This window comes from Buteo buteo, chromosome 4, assembly GCF_964188355.1.
Source record: "Buteo buteo chromosome 4, bButBut1.hap1.1, whole genome shotgun sequence".
NCBI classification, from domain to species: Eukaryota; Metazoa; Chordata; class Aves; order Accipitriformes; family Accipitridae; genus Buteo; species Buteo buteo.
The window spans coordinates 270864-287430 of record NC_134174.1 but is presented as its reverse complement, the minus strand read 5'-3'; the positions used below and the strand labels follow the sequence as shown (position 1 = coordinate 287430).

The window sequence follows — 16567 nt, the reverse complement described above, 5'->3', positions numbered from 1 at the left end:
TTTAACTTTGTTAAAAATGAACTCCCCTTTTCCTCTCTTTCCTATTTTCCTCCAGTTTCTTTCCTGGTTCTTTTCTACCAAGAAGCCAGAATTTGTCTTCATATTTTCAGTTATGATTATTCACACCTTTTTCCCTTCTCTTTGCTTCACAATTCCTTTTTTTTTGCCCATACCTGGGTTTATACTCCTATCTTTTTTTCATTCGCTACTGCAGCTTTTTCTCATCTGATTAACTTTCTTACCATTCGAAACATTTTCAAAAGTATCACAATATTTTATGAGTAATATAGCATAAGAAGCATTACATATACTCACATTAGGCTAGTTTATTTTGTAAAATCTTCACAGAGGCCATGTATGGTACATTAAGAATACTGATGCATATTTAGCATTTAGAATGCTTTTCTGAATTATTTTCTCCTGCATACCTTATGCCAGTTTTGACACCATAGACTCTAATTAGATTTTATTCTTGTTTTACTCATAACTTCCCTAATTTTGGGAAAGTAAATCTTGTTAAAAGAAAAAAGCATAATATAGAGAGTTTGATTGACAAGTTTATGAGTCTGGCTGACAGAAGCAATGATGTCTGAAATCAGAAAGATGAAACCCAGTAAGGTCTAGCACAAACTGTTACACTTGGAATGGAGAAATCAAGTGCATAAATATGGAGAATAACCAGCGAGGCATCGTAAAGCAGAAAATGTGTGGTAACAGTGGTAACCCCAAACTAAACACAAGTCAAGAAAATGGTGACACTGTATAGAGACAAATTTAATTCTAGGAGATATTAACAAGATGGCAAGGATCCATTTGGACTGATATGTCCAGTCTGGGGACAAAGATCTTTAAGAAGGAGGTAAACAAATTGAAAGCAACAAGTTGGAAAAGACACTTGGAATTCTTGACCACAGAGGAAAGACTGACACAAGTGAGTTTGCTCACCTTAAATCTTAAAAGAGTATTACAAAAAGTTGGTGATCAATTATCCCACCAGTCCACTGTTGGAAGGACAAAGAAATACATTTACTTTGCCCCCCCCAAACTGATTAAAACCTGAGAACAAATTTCTTATTTTCTCCACACAGAGCAGCACTGAGAAAAATCTACTTTGACTGAACATAGGGTTTGACAAACATTTCCACAGGTGATTGCCTACTCAGAGTAGGTAGAAAAAGTGGTATCTTGACCTCCATTCAAGACGTTTGTGCCCAGAAATGTACAATATGACACATCTACCTTTCTCCATAACAGTATATCTAGATTGCGTCCAGGAGAGAGACACATTTACATGCGTGTGTGTATAATTTGTTATATATAATTTATCTTGCTCAAAATTTATTTGTTAATATAGAGATATCAAGCAGGACATTACTCAATGGTATTGCCCAGGTTCTTGGTCCAAGCCAACTACAGTGTACTAGCAATGACCACCCAGCCTAAGGTATCAATGCTGAGGGTAAAACTGAAGGCGCACAAAGTCTGGTGGGATAACAGGGCACTGGTGCAGCAGAATGGGAGCCCGAGAGCAGCCAGGCTGTGAATGAGGGCACAGCACACCGCTCACTGCAGGAGGTGAAATCATCTCAGAAAGCAGGGACACAAAGCAGGGACAAACTTCAGCATAAACTCTCAGAATAATAATGGTAGCCATGAAGACTAATTGAAAGTATCAATTAGAAATATGCATGAATGCAGTCATGAGCTCTGTATGCTGGTGGAGCGGGACCCGTACGGATGTACTGGGTCACTCCTAGAGCCAAGGTCAAGACGAACATAAGAACAGAGGAAGATTTGTATGATGGACACAAAAGCAATCCAGTAGCTGTAAAAGCCTTTAAAATGTGAAAGTTAAAGGAGATCAAACTATTCTACTTCTCAATGGAGATAAGGTGATCACTGTACGTAAGTGCTAAGGTATGGGGAGGAAGTCCAACTGCAAGGCTTTCCAATTACTGCAACACACACAAGAGCTAATAACAGGATGATTAAATTAGGCAGAGCAACACTGAGGTAAAAGATGACTTCTAGCAGTGCGGGTAATTAAACAGCTTATGAAGAGAGGTGGCAGACTCCACCACGTGTGCGCGAGAAGCACAGACCCAGCAGCCCTGCTGAGCCCACGGAGCCGTGTGTCCCAGCCCCGGGACCAGGGAGGATGGGTTTGCCTGCACCCCCCACCGGTATTTCCAGCCCTGAATCAAGACCGAGTTTGCACTCCAGAGGGTTAATGAATTTTTATTTTCAGGAGGAAGAGGAGGAGGTCGCTTTACCTGTAATTCCTAGTAGGCCTAAAGAGACACGATGATTAAAAAATGAGAGAAGTCACCCATACCAAAACAAGGCTTATTACATACTTGGCCCATCAGAAAAGCTGAGCACTGCAGAGGCAACACCTCTTCTGTACCTGGAGAAGCAAGCAGGGTGGTGGGGACAGTCACCGAGCACCCCAAAAGGTGTTGAGCCCAGCTCAGCTCCACAGTCAAACCTGGAGGTGCCAATCTCACCTGTGGAAAACATCATCACTCTAAAAAGAGACAAATAGGTATTACAATCACTAATAGTTTATTTTCGTCACAAAGTACACTTTTAAAATCTGGATTATAAGCAAGGTTTTAATTAATACGAAGTATAAGAAAAGTTAGAAGACGCTGGGTTACTATGTTACCTGATCATTAAGGACAAAGAGACTAAGCACAGATAATAGATTCCTAAGAGGTCCCAAACTTTAATCAATTGTAATGTTAAAAGTTAACAAACACACTTTTGAATGCCAAAATAAAAAAATGTTTTCCCCAGTCAGATAGCAAATGCAAGTAAGTTTGAGGAAGATGTGCTGCGTTTTTAATACATAACAGGTTGAATAACCACTCCAAGTGCCAACAGGAACTCCACACCTCCATAAATTATTTTAATTTCTACTATAGTAGAGCTAGAAAGCAAAATCAGTAGGCTCTGCACACACTTACAAAAACCCACAACCCTTACAATCCAAATGTTTGACAAGAGAGAACAGATGGAGGAGGACAAGGTTACCATTGTAGTGACGACAAGAAAAATATGGAGCTTATTAATAAAAATAATGCTATAGACATTCTCACATCAGCTAAAATTTTTGGCATTGGTTAGGACTAAGTCTTTAAAACACGTCAAACAGCAGATGTTGTTTATGTTTTACACATGTTGAGGAACAATGGCAGCTAGCTAGCAAGAGTTTACTGCTAAGCTAACTAAACTGGAAAATATCAACTAGCTTTATCATTTCCTTCCAAGTATTCTTAACACTGAACACTTATAATCTACATAAGTAGAATTAAATTTATTAATTTCTATGACATCACAAGATATGATGTCATTAATAAGTCAGAAATCCAAACACTGTCAGCTAAAATTTAATTTAAATTAGAAAAATCACAGTTAACTGAAGACATTCTTTAACAAAATCACTCCATTTGAGAATATTCTGTTGCCTGGGCAACATGACTGCAAATTGCAGAGTTCAGACCATGATGCCTATTTTAAAGCAACAAGATACAAATCTTTGAAGAAAATACATCTAACAACCTGTTTGTATTGTACCAAAAAGCCAATACAAATGGTATGTTAAGATAACATCAAAGTGTAAATCTTCAAGGATTTAAGGAGGACCATTCAAAGTGTTGTAAGGCCCAATTATACATGTGACAGATGCAAAAGAGGTTGAGAAAGGTCAAGGTACAAAATGGGATACAACAAGCAAGGTATGCAAAGAACAGCAGGGCCACAGGAAAGCAAGTTACAATGCGCTCTCAGCAAGAGCCGATCCAGCGCACCAGCACGTCGGCGGGGCGGAAAAGCTTTAGTACCACGAACGCCAAAGCTTTTGCTGTCTTTTTGCTTGAGCTTTTTACTCCACAATTGGCTGCGATCCTGCAGCAAATATCACCAAATCAGCAGATCAGTTGGACCTCATAGAAGTGACACACAGTATTGGGGGCATTTTCTGCCTTTGTGCCTGGTTCTGCAATCAATTTATGAATCGCCTTTACTTTTCGACAAAGCACCAGAGATCTGCAGACCACAAGCTGAGTCATGCTGCCAAAAACCTGCTAGGAGCAATCTCGGGCATTAGTAGCAAACTCTGATCATCCATGACAGTTCTCAGATGCCTGCAAAAGAAGGGAAGTTACAACCAGCTTTAAATGCATGGCAAGGAAAGGAACACTGCACTATAGACCAGGCAACTTAATTTTATTGTCCAGAAAAATGCTGGGCAAAGCAGATAGCAAATAGAGACGACCGACAACAGCAATTTGTAAAGAGCAAACCAAACTTAAGGGATTCAAGTTACTTAGAAGAGAGGGCAGCAGGCCAGGCTTTGTGAGGAGCAAAGAAACTAGAGATACCAAATAGCTGTCTTCTGCAAAAATTTTGACAGCCTTATATGACATTCTCAGAAACAACAGAAATTAAATCTTGCTGAAACTCCTGCCAAGTGATGAAAAACTGATCAGAAAACTAATTCATGACTGTCAGACTAAAAATGTATGCTAAATGGATTTCACAGGACCCTACCCCAAGTTCAGTACTATTCAATTTTTTCATTAGCAACCTGGATGACAGAGTGCAGAATATGCTTATTAAATTCCTAGATGAGACCAAGCTGGAAGGAGATGCAAAGTCATTAGAGGATTAGAATTGAAATGATTGTTGGAAACTCAAGAAATAGGTGGCGGGGGGCGGGGGGGGGGGAGTGTTAGTCAATAGAGACAAATATCATGACAGTTTATGTACAGGGATTACAGAAGCTGGAGCCAGCCTCTTCTCCAAGCGTACAAAGAACAAGAGTCAATGGGCACAAGGTGCAATGAGGGAAATTTTGCCTGGGCATAATGAAAAGACTCTTCACCAGGAGAATGTCTGGGTATGGGAACAAGCCCCAAGGTGGGAGCGCTCCAGGTGTGGGGGCTTCCCAAGCCTGACCGGCAAAGGCCCTGAGCACCCTCAGCAGCCATGGGGCTGGCCTGTCTGAGCAGGAGGAGAGACATCCCCAGGTCTCTCCGGTCCAGGCGGCTCAGCGAGTCTGCAACACCAGGCACAAACGCGGGCTAGGAGACAGCAGGCAGCAGTCCTGCTGAAGATCTGAGGGCTGCAGGATCACAAGCTGAAAATGAGTCAACAAAGTCACGTTGTGGCAGAAAAGGGAAAACATACCAGGATTTACAATTAGCAGCCTCACCTCCAACACATGTGATGTAACCCCTCCGCTCTGTGCTAAACAGGTTGGGTTTCAGCTGGAGAGGGCTACTTTTAGGAACAGAGTTAAATAAAAGATATGGGGAGAATCCAGAGTAAATCAATAGTACTGATCGGATTATGCTTTCAAGGTCTCTGCAGGAAAGCCTGTGTGCTCTGGGATATTCAACCCAGAGAACAGAAGATCAGGTGGGGAAGGGGTGATCTGATTGTGAAAACAGAAAGAAGGCAGCTGCAGCGAGGACAAAAATAATCTGTTCTCAATAACCATGGAAAAGTAATGGGCTTAAAATTCAATAAGAAAGATTCAGGTTAGATGTCAGAAAATGCTTTCTGAGAGTGCAGACAGCTATAAGCGCAGGAGCAGACTGCCTCGGGAGGCTGCAGCCAGCGCCCAGCACAGGGGGGCTCACGAGCAGGTGAGCAAACACCAGGCATAACACCTTCAGGCAGAGCTGATCCTGGGGAGGGGCAGAAGAGCCAAAAAAAATGACCTCTCAGGTTCCTTCTCAATCCCACCATTCTACTGCCTTTGCCAATGGTGCAGCTGGCTCAGAACGAGGGGAGCACAGGAAAGGTTGTCAACCCTGGGCTTAGGGAGGTGTTCAGTGTGGTCGCCCACAGCATCCTTATTACAAAGTGGGACAGGCATGGTTTGGGCAGGTGGACAACGAAGTAGGTGGAAAGCTGCCTGGACCACCTGGCTCAAAGGGTGGTGATGGGCCATACGGAGTCCAGCTGGTGGCTGGTTATGAGCCCATCCTGGCCCAAGGGCAGCCGGCAGGGCGAGGGCAGGGATTGCTGCCCATTGCTCAGCACTGGCGAGACCTGTCGGCATACTGGGGCCAGACTGGGCTCACCAGCGCAGGACGGACATTGAAGTAGTGTGGCGGGTCCCGTGGGGGCCTCGGGAAGGTTGGGGCTGGAGCACATGAGGTTGGAGGAGAGGCTGAGCATGGGGTTTGCTCAGCCCAGAGAGGAGAAGGTGAAGGGGAGACCCTACTGCAGCCTGCAGTTCGCTGACGGGTGGGGAGAGAGGACGGAGCCAGGCTTCTCTCGGAGGTGACAGGACGGGATGAGAGGCACAAGCTGCGGCCAGGGATGTCCTCCCTTTGTGCCAGGAAAAGCCCTTCACCGGAGGGAGGTCGAACACGGACCGGGGCCCCGAGAGGCCGTGGTGTCTCTGGCCTTGGAGACCCTCAGCACTCATCCAGCCACAGCCCTGAGCAGCCCGTGCTGACGGGCACTGCCTTCCACACGGCTGGTGCTGGACACCTCTGCGGCCCCTCCCCGCCTCTCTGATTCTGCGGTTTTACAATGCTACTAATTTTACATGCAAAACTATAAGTACCTTATACCCCATGAGCTAGGAAAGAAATTAAGCTGTGATACTGAGACACACATCCTGCTCTGCAACACGTTTGAGGGATGAATTGCACCCATGCCCAGAGGGGGACCTCAGCTCCCCACGTGAGATGCTGCCGCCCATCCCTGCGCCGCTGCCCAGTGGCAACGTGGGCATCTCTGCCAGCCAGCGCATCCCCTGCCCTCCATCTGACCATCACCAACCCCAAGCACCACCTCGGCTCTGCAGAGAGGTGATCTCCCTACATTGCCCCTGATTCAGGCAATGGTTTCCTTATGTCAAGCCCAACGTTCATCTGCAGTGCTCAAGTTAAAGGCTGACTAAAACCTCTGACACATGCTTGACTTGCATGGCCAAGGTGAGTCTTGCCAGTTACAGATGCCAGCACAAGTGACTGAATGCACCACAGCCAGAGCAGCTCTACATCAACGAAGCCCGTACTAATCATAACAAGAAACTTTGTTTACATATAGCATGATTACCTACAAAAAAAAAAAAAAAAAAAAAAACACACAAACCAAAACCAAACCCCAAACCAATAAAGCCACCCACCACAAAAACCTGTTTAGAAGAATTGGTAGGGGAGGGGAGGAAGGGATATCACAAAAAATGCAGCAATCTAAAGGACAGACAAATTTTTGACAGAAAAGTAGCAGCTCTGACTGTTATATTTCAGTGAAATTAGAAGAAATTTGAAGCAACTACTTGCATACTATTTTTACATTCTGCATATAAGCCTGTATATGTATAAAGGGAAAAGTTCAACCATGAGTTATCAGAGGACAAAGAAATTTGTACAAAATTGACATTTACTGATCATTAAGAAACTTGTCTGCACTTCTAAAACCTATATCAGACATGTTTGGGATGAGCTAACACAAAAGATCCCATAGCTCTGTTGACATATAAGTTTGACAGGAAAGAATCACGATCTGTGTTTAGTTTCAGCTTGATACCAGAGTCACCTGCTCACATATGTAAGCAAACCTTTAGATCAATATGAAAGAAAATTATGAGGGGATTTTTTCCAATAAATAACACTGAATTATTATCTCTTGATAATTACAACTTCCAGTGCCGAGTTCACATTTTGATAGGTCCTCATAGCCATCTTTATTGGCTGTAAAAGTTATATTTATAACACACTCACACATTTATACCAAAGCAGAGTGGAAATCAAATAGAGACAAATAGTTACACCATACAACCAAGCTGTGTTTTACAGGTAGTTTTTCTTATATGGCATGATTTTGGTATTAGAAGCAGCACTCAGGCACCAACAGCACTGGGGCCTCAGATGGATCAGCCCTGAAGGCCACAGCCTGGACATCAGAAACGTTGCTGAGGAGACAAGGGAGAAGCCACCTTTGACTTTGGCCAAGCAACATGATTTGTGGAAAACACAGATGAGAAGCCTCCATCCAGAAAAGGCACATCAAAGGTGTGGTAAAGTATCTTCCATTACTGCTGGGAAAGGAGGATTGGAAGACCACATGCAGAAAGAATGATGACTTACCAGTGACTCTACACCCATGTAAACACAGGTGTGAACTAGAAACCCCCCAATACACCATTTGTTTCCCTTTGAACTACCACAGGAGCTTAAGCTCATCGCCATCACCTCTCTCCTTCCAAGACCGAGCACAAAAGGTACAGCATGCCCGTTGTCATTTCAGATCCTCTTCCATCTCAGAGGAAGAAGTCAGTGCCTCAGCAGGCTCTGGGAAAGGCAGGTGCACAATAAGCCTACACGTGGACGAGGCTGCTTGAGAAACTGCAACTTCTCACCCAGCCTGCATGTACGTGTGCACTGCAAATGACACCGAGGCAGCTGCACCCTTGCTGCAGAGGGGTCCTGAATTCCTTCCTGTGTGCACCAGCTGCGAACTGCTCCACCAACACCACGTCAACTCTGAGATGCTGCAGTAAACAGCACCTAGGAAAGGCAGGGGCCAAGCTCCAGGTGTCCACACCAGAAATATCAAGGCTGGAGATATTCAACAAGTGATTCTGAAGTTAATTGGGCACTGAAAGCACTCCTCTGATTAGGGCTGGAGCCTCCACTATAGCCAATTACAGCAAAGTCTGTGATACGGCTATTGTGGTTGACCCACAGACCTTCCAGGAACATACAGGGGCAGCATAAGGAACCTCCAAAACTTTCCAGACTAGAAAGATCCACCTTGACATTGAGAACACAAAGTTCAGACTCCACATCAGAGATGTGAGGTTTGGGAAAAAAACCTGGGAATTTAACATTGTGAACAAGATAAAACTTGGATGCTTCTTAGAAGGAAAATGCTGGCATCTCTAACAGGCCACTGAAAAATACAGTGCAAAGCAGGTGATGACCTGACCATAAGGACCTGGACTTCTCCTACCTTTTATGCAGGGGTAAGGGCAACTGGAAAAGCTACTTCTATAAAACAAAAGGTGAAAAAATGACCCAGAGGTTCAAAATGCAGGGTTGCCAGCATGTGACCTGGTTTAATCCCATCAGAGTACTGGGCTCCTGAGAAAGAAAACAATTAAGTGAGTCCTTAAGAGATATGAAAACCAGGGAAGAAAAGGAAAGCAAGATCGATGCACTGGCAGAGACTAGCCAGGTGATAAGAAACCAAAGGACTTAACCCAGCTAAGGCAGAGTCTTACCCAGTTCACACCAATCACACAGAGCAGCTGGGACTGATGGGGAAAGAGATGCACAGGCACAGGTAGCAGAAACAAACTGGTACTGCTACCGAACAGCAGCATTTTAGGATTCTCCTGCTGCTTACAGAGAAATCTCCATGTGGAGGAGAGCAGGGTTCCTGCAGTGGCAGCAAATCCCCAGCCCCACACAAGGCAGACTGCTGAGGGACAGGAGCGGCACAGATGGCCCAACCTCTTTGATACAGAGGTAGGAAAACCAGCAGTTATCTCAGAGGACACAGGGAAGTAAGACAGATGGAACCTTCCATGTCTCATCTTTATCTGTATAGAAATTAGAACATTACACTATGGATGGGTGGACAGCTAGATGGGAAAAAACTAGTTGGATGGCCAGGCTCAGAGAGTGGCTGTTAATGGGTCATTCTCTACCCGATAGCCAGTGACAGGTGGAGTTTGCAGGTAACACCAAACTGAGGGGAATGGTCAACATCCACAAGGGCAGGGCTGCCATCCAGACGGACCTGGGCAGGCTGGAGAAATAGGCCAGCAAGACTCCCAGGAAACTGAAAAAGGACAAATGCAAAGTCCTGTGTCCAGGAAAGAAGCAGCTTTAGCAAGGACACAGACTGGGGAGTACTTCAGCAGAAAAGACCCTGGAGGTCTTGATAGATAGCAAGCTGGATTAGAGCCATGAGGACAGTGACTTTTGCAAGAGCAGAGGGTTGCACACTTGTTAAGGAAGACCCCATCAAACAATTTCTCATCAGCTGGATGTCGAACCCCAGTGTGACAGAGGAAGGCTGTTTCACATGGTTTGTCTACAACACCAGGTGTGGAACATCATTCTGATGAAGTTCAGCTTGCAAAGGTAATTTCATTTCCAAGTCAAATAATGTGATTTATATGCTCAGAGAGGGACACTGTCATTCACAGAATTTGAAAGGTCTTCTCTTCTGCAGTCACTCTGTCAACCTGAAATTAAGGAAAGGGAAAAGACAAACCCAAAATACTGCAATTGAACAGCAGCTAGCTTTTAATACTTTCATAAAAACTGCAAGAAGCCATAGACAAGCTGACCTGGAGGACTTTGAGCTATCAATAGTCCCATGCAAGAGAAAGACTGAAGTAGTGATGGTGGGTAACCTTATCACAATATAAAAAAGCACCTCTTGAAGAACAAGACCTACAGACAAGTCTTCACCCTCCTAAGAGACAAAACATTGCCTAATGTTGCCATCATGAACTTAAACTTACGAATACAAGTTTTCAGCTCCCTGGGATCCAGCACAAATCACTGGTGGGAGGGCAGACACCACTGACTCAGCCACCATTCACGCTGTTTGCACAACTGCCTACCCATGGGCCTGTCCACACATTCTAGTCCTCCGCTGGGTACCTTCCTGTTGTTTAAATAGGATGGTGGGTTCACCACATCAACAACAGCAACTGCCAGTTTTCACAGTCCCAGCACGAGTGCCTGTCCTTCCCTTTGCAGGCTCCTGACCCACGGCATGCTCCAGCAGCCAACACCCCAAGGCCAGTCAGTGAGCACCTCAAGGCACATGGGAGGTTTGAGAGAGAACTAGTGCTTTGCCAGCACTTTGTTTCTGATCAATGATACTGCTAAAGCAGCTGGAAGGAAAAAAACCCAACCAAGCAAAACCCCAACTTTCTTTTCATCCAGTGCATTTTGAGTATGCAATATCCTACCTGAAAAATGTCATCTCCATCCTTCTGTGAGAAGAATGTATTTGGATAAGGCTGGGGAGCTTTGGGAAGGACTGCATCTGCACAGGGGACTCTTAGACAATTTATGGATGAAAAGCCAGCTAAGAGCAACTGAAGAGAGATGCAGGTACAAACCTGCCTCAGGAAAACAGGGATGCAGATTGCCAGAAGCTGGGAAGATACTCTGGTAAAACTCTCACCATAAACCCACCTTGCTCTTGCACTCCTCCCTGAAACCTGCTACCAGCCACAAAGAGGTGAGACTGCTCCAGGCACTCCTGCCCCACCACACAAGCCATGCACTGGGCTCCAAGTGGAGGTCAGGCAGGAGGAACTCAACACAGCAAGAGGTGGCACACCACCCCAGGCAACGAGCGTGCTGATTTGCCTCAGGGAAGATAACCAAGTAGATTACAACTTCTAAACCCTCTAAATTACTTACTGCTATCTTGAGTCATCTCAGGCCACTGACACCAAGCTATCTGATTAACAGTAGCAATCAAATTAACAGGAGGTATGTGCAGTAAACTGACTAAATAGCCATGCAGCAGCAGAGGTATTTACATGAGCTCCCAGTAGCCACAGAACTGTGGGGCAGCACACACTCCCTCGTACAGGCTCAGCTTTCCTCTGCTGTGCTGAAACTCCATCATAGAAAGGCAGCACCTCATTACCATGGCCACACAAAGACGATACAGGAGAAAGTGCCAGACTTTGCAGCAGACAGTGACTTCATGAAGCAATCCAAGCAGGGAGTCAGAGAGTTTCTCTTTGAAAGCTGGGAACTGAAGGGAGCACATCACACTAGTATCAAATTCTGGTTTCGATTTGCCAATAAACAAACTGAGTGGATTACCAACAACAGTTTTCATTCTCTGGAACAGAAACTTCCAATTAGTCGCACTACTTCAAAAAGGAAGAGACAAACACTATTCTTCCCTCATTAAGAGCCACCAGGACTGTGCAGGACACAAGCAAAGTCAGAGCAGGAGCCATCTGCCTCCCTCCACCACCTGCTACACCACCCCATGTCCTGCAAATGCCCAAAGCAGTATGATTGCCCTTTCTCCATCTCTTGATTTCAAAAGTTCAGCTCATCTCAAAAAGGAGGAGCAGTTTCCTGCAAGAAGCCCTTCCCTGGTGTCATGGTTTAACTGTAGCCAGCAACTAAGCACCACACAGCCGCTCAATCACATCCCCCCCAGCGGGATGGGGGAGAGAATTGGAAGGAAAAAGGTAAAACTCGTGGGTTGAGATAAGAACAGTTCAATAGAACAGAAAGGAAGAAACTAATAATGATAACAATAACAATAATAAAATGACAATACTAATAAAAGGATTGGAACATACAAAACAAGCAACACACAATGCAATTGCTCACCGCTCACCAACCGATGCCCAGTTAGTTCCCGTGCAGTGATTCCCCCCCTCCAGGCCAACTCCCCCCAGTTTATATACTGGACATGAGGTCACACGGTATGGGATACCCCTTTGGCCAGTTTGGGTCAGCTGTCCCAGCTGTGTCCCAGAAGTTGGGAGAACTTCTTGTGCTCCTCCAGCCTTCTTGCTGGCTGGGCATGAGGAGCTGAAAAATCCTTGAGTTAGTATAAACACTACTTAGCAACAACTGAAAATGTCAGTGTGTTATCAACATTCTTCTCATACTAAATCCAAAACATAACACTATACCAGCTACTAGAAAGAAAATTAACTCTATCCCAGCCAAAACCAGGACACCTGGAAATAAACATTTTTACATTAAACCAGAGAGCAGGCAAATGGGATTATCCTCAATCCCCAGAGCAAAGCTCCCTGGAGAGCAGCAGCCTCTAGGCAAAGCAGACCTTGCCACATCAAGCCCTTTCCCCACCGACCTCCTGAGACAGGAGATAACATAGAGCAGATAGAAGAAGGTCTGAGCTAAGGCGGATTCACGGAGAACAGGGCTGCCCACCAAGGGCTGAGCTCAGGCATCCTTCAGCATTTGCTGTGGTTAGCAAGGTCACACCAGTCACTCAGAGCAAAGCTGCGGTGGCACTCGTGTTCGTGGGCATGAGCACTGCAGCCAGTCACCCCACAATCCCCGGGGCCATTGTGGAGGGGAAAACAAGCTTCCCCTCCCTGCAGACAGGCACACACACCAAGTCACACAAATAACACTCGCAGCTACAACCAGACAACTATCAATTAACAGGCAAATTAATTGCACGGCGTAAATCTCAAGTTCCTGCACGTGACAAAATACCAGACTGCCTATAGGGATGCTCAATTTGACCTTCAAGGCCCTTTTTCCTCTCAGCATCCAAGCCAACATGTAGCACAGCTTGTAAGGAACATGGTCTCAGTCTTAACAAAGAAATTACTTTTAAACAAGACTATAAGCTACGTATTCATTTCCTGAAACTACATAAGCATTTTTAGTTCATCACACCGTACACACAAGTGATTCATAACCAATTATCTCCACACAGCTGCCCAATTCCTATATACAATCATGGTAAGTACACACGCAAGTTCTGCGTACTCTTTTTAGGACAGTATGCTTAATTTGCATTAAAATATACTTAAAATTAATTTAAATATCCTCATGCAGAACACAGCACCATGGCAGCAGCTTGTGGCAGGGGGTTTAGGGAGAACCACAGCCAGTTCACCGCAGCTGCCAGCGAGTGGTCGGGTCAGGTCAGAGAGCACTTCAGCTCCCCAGTATACTCATGGCACACACGCCGCACAGGGATTTGGTGCCTTTTCAGTGCAGTTAGGCCCTTGGGACACACGAGGCTCACTGGACATACCCACTTCTTCTGCATGGGAGGCAACGCTGGTGCAGCACGACCCAGCGTGGCAGATTTCCAGCGTGGGCAGAGCATCTGCCCAGCAATTCCCTGCCTACCTCCCCCAGGAGGAGGTGCCGCTCCAACAGTTGCAGCCACACGCGTACCACGAGAGCAATTGTGTCTGTAATAAGGCATCTTTCTCACAGGGGCCACACACGTACCACGAGAGCGATTGTGTCTGTAATAAGGCATCTTTCTCACAGGGGCCACACATGTACCATGAGAGCGATTGTGTCTGTAATAAGGCATCTTTCTCACAGGGGCCACACATGACATTCACAGGGACTGTATGACATCATCATGGTCGCACTTGAGACTCCATGGCCTAAAGCGGCTATAAACAATACTGACGGAGAAGTGAGAAAAAGCACTTCTAAAGGGCTAATAATTAGCGAGCTCATCTGCAGTTATCCAAGCTAGTATATGAGTAAGACACTGACAGACACTCTCTGCTCTCAAGGGACACCTGAAGATTAGTATTAGCTGGACACTGAGTCACAACATTTCTGAAAGGTCCTCAGGCAAATGACTGTGCTTCAATAAGAGCACAGACAGAATGGCTATTCCAAGTTCAAAAACTTCAGAAAAGAAGGGCAAAGCAGACCTTGGATAGGAAGAGACCTCCTGCATCACAAACTACAGCCTGCAGGTAGTCACTTCCTATGATTTGCAAACTCATGGAAGGAGTCACACTGTGACCAAGTTTCCCTTTTCCACCTGTGTTACCCAGCATCTTTATTAGAAAGCTATTCCAGAGTTTCACTCCTCTTGTGGCTATAGGTCTTCTAACTTGCAGTTTAAGTTTATTAATGGCAAGTTTAGGTTTATTAATTTTTGTGGCAACACTGTCCTTTATTTCTAAGCATTCTGCTCCTTCTCTAACATTTACTGCAACATTTCTACAGACAACAATAATGTCTCCTTTTCACCTCCATTACACATGGCCAGAAGAGCCAAGCTCTTTCAGTCTCCCACCATAAGATACCACCTTCACAGCCCTTTCCACCTGTACCACACATCCTCTTTCCTCCCTCCTGCTCCAGCAATTAAGCTGGTGTCAGAATAGACATCCTGAATCAATGGTTTTGTTCCATTAAGCTTTATCCCACATGTGTACAAGACACCTTGCAGAGGCTGCCCTTGCCAGGGGCCACGAGGAGCTCTGCAGGAGGGACCGGAGCTCACTGCCTCACCTGGAATGCTGTCTGGCTGTTGTAGTTGCGAATCTCTTTGCTCGCACCACGGAAGAGGAGAACCCGAGCGCAGCTCTCCTGTGAAAGCAAGCAAAGGGGAAAGGGGAAGAAACCAATTAGCACTGCAGACTGGTGACAACAAAGAAGCAAACCACATGGTTTCATTGCACTCAGAAAGCCTCCTTTGGCAAGGGCAAGGAAGGATGCTCAACCCCTAGGAACTGGTCACCCCAAACCCCAAGCTGATCAAGTCCACCCACCTGTGTGCAGCTCTGGGGCACTGGCACCATGGCCATGCCTAAACACCAGCCCAAGAGCACAGCTATGGAAACAGTGGCCACCACATGTTCCCAGGTATTGCTATTTCCTAAAGCCTTTTATTGTTTTTGTTTTGCATGCTCTGTGCTTTTGAATGATGTTAACTCAACATGTTTATGGGCCCCTCTACTCTTTAATGCTGCTCTACACACCTACCCCAGTGGACAGGGTACAAGTCCTTGATGTGCAGAACATACCTACCACCTAACAAGCTGCAAATCAGCCTCAGTGTACCACTGTCTATTGCAAAACATAACAGTATTCAATTTTTAAAGCATAGACACCCCAGAACTGAAAATTCCCTTTATAAGCAGAACACATAATACAACATATAAAATCTCCAAGAAGAAACAAGACCTACAGGAGAAATCCCTAGATACTGACCTCTGCATCTCAGAAAGAGAATGGTGGGTGTGCAAGATCAGACAACTCTTCCACCACCCTCAATTTCCCCTGAACTGAGGTTAGTGACCACACAGAAAAAAAAAGAGAAATGGTGCCCTATGTTGCCTGGACAGTCGTCTTCAAAATTCAGAAATTAGTAGTAAGAATTTAGGGCTATTTGTGAGAAGGACAGGACCCCAGTCGACACACCTTCCCCAGAGCAGAGTGAAAGCCACAGGATGTGCCCAACAAACCTCACTTGGTGCAGGTGCGTGCCTCAAATTAAATGTGAGCACCTGGGCCAAATTAGCACCCTCCACCCAGGCAAACTGCTCCCCCCCAACCAGTGATGGGGGCTTGCTGTGAAGGAGGAATAGGAACCAGAGGAAAAACTACAGAATGTGTTAGGCAGCAAATCAGCAAAAACATCTTGGGAATGGGAACAGATTAAACCATGGACTCTTCTCTGGCCACCTGCCTCTCGAGAAATCCAAAGTCAGGCTGGTGCTACAAACAGAAACAGCCTCATCTCAGGACAGAGCATGGACACAATTCAGAAGAACCTTGCTGAGTCTGGGAACAGTAATAGCAATGAGAAGGTGCCCCAGCCCAATGTTGTGCTCTCAATATCTCAGGCAGGCTGGTGCCCTATCTACACTTTCTTGTTCTCATGCCCCAAATCACACAGGTGTACCTGGTTATAGAGAGCACAAATATGAAGAGCGGTGTTTCCTGAGGCATTCTGTGCAGTCATATCAGCTCCATAGAAGAGAAGATGCTCCAGGTGCTGAACGTGCCCATAGCGACATGCCTGCTCAAAATGCAAAATGGAAAAAAAAAATAGAAAAAGAAAA

General features: G+C 45.4%; 1 protein-coding gene across 1 annotated transcript in view; it reads right to left on the bottom strand.

Annotated features, from left to right (window-relative positions):
- SHANK3 (SH3 and multiple ankyrin repeat domains 3) overlaps positions 1-16567 on the bottom strand; it is a 385152-nt gene that overhangs the window by 269007 nt on the left and 99578 nt on the right. Inside the window, exons 9-10 of the mRNA XM_075024471.1 lie at positions 16408-16524; positions 15012-15089 (exon numbers count right to left, since the gene is read on the bottom strand). Of these exons, the coding sequence (XP_074880572.1) occupies positions 15012-15089; positions 16408-16524 (195 nt within the window). The remainder of the gene's footprint in view (positions 1-15011; positions 15090-16407; positions 16525-16567) is intronic.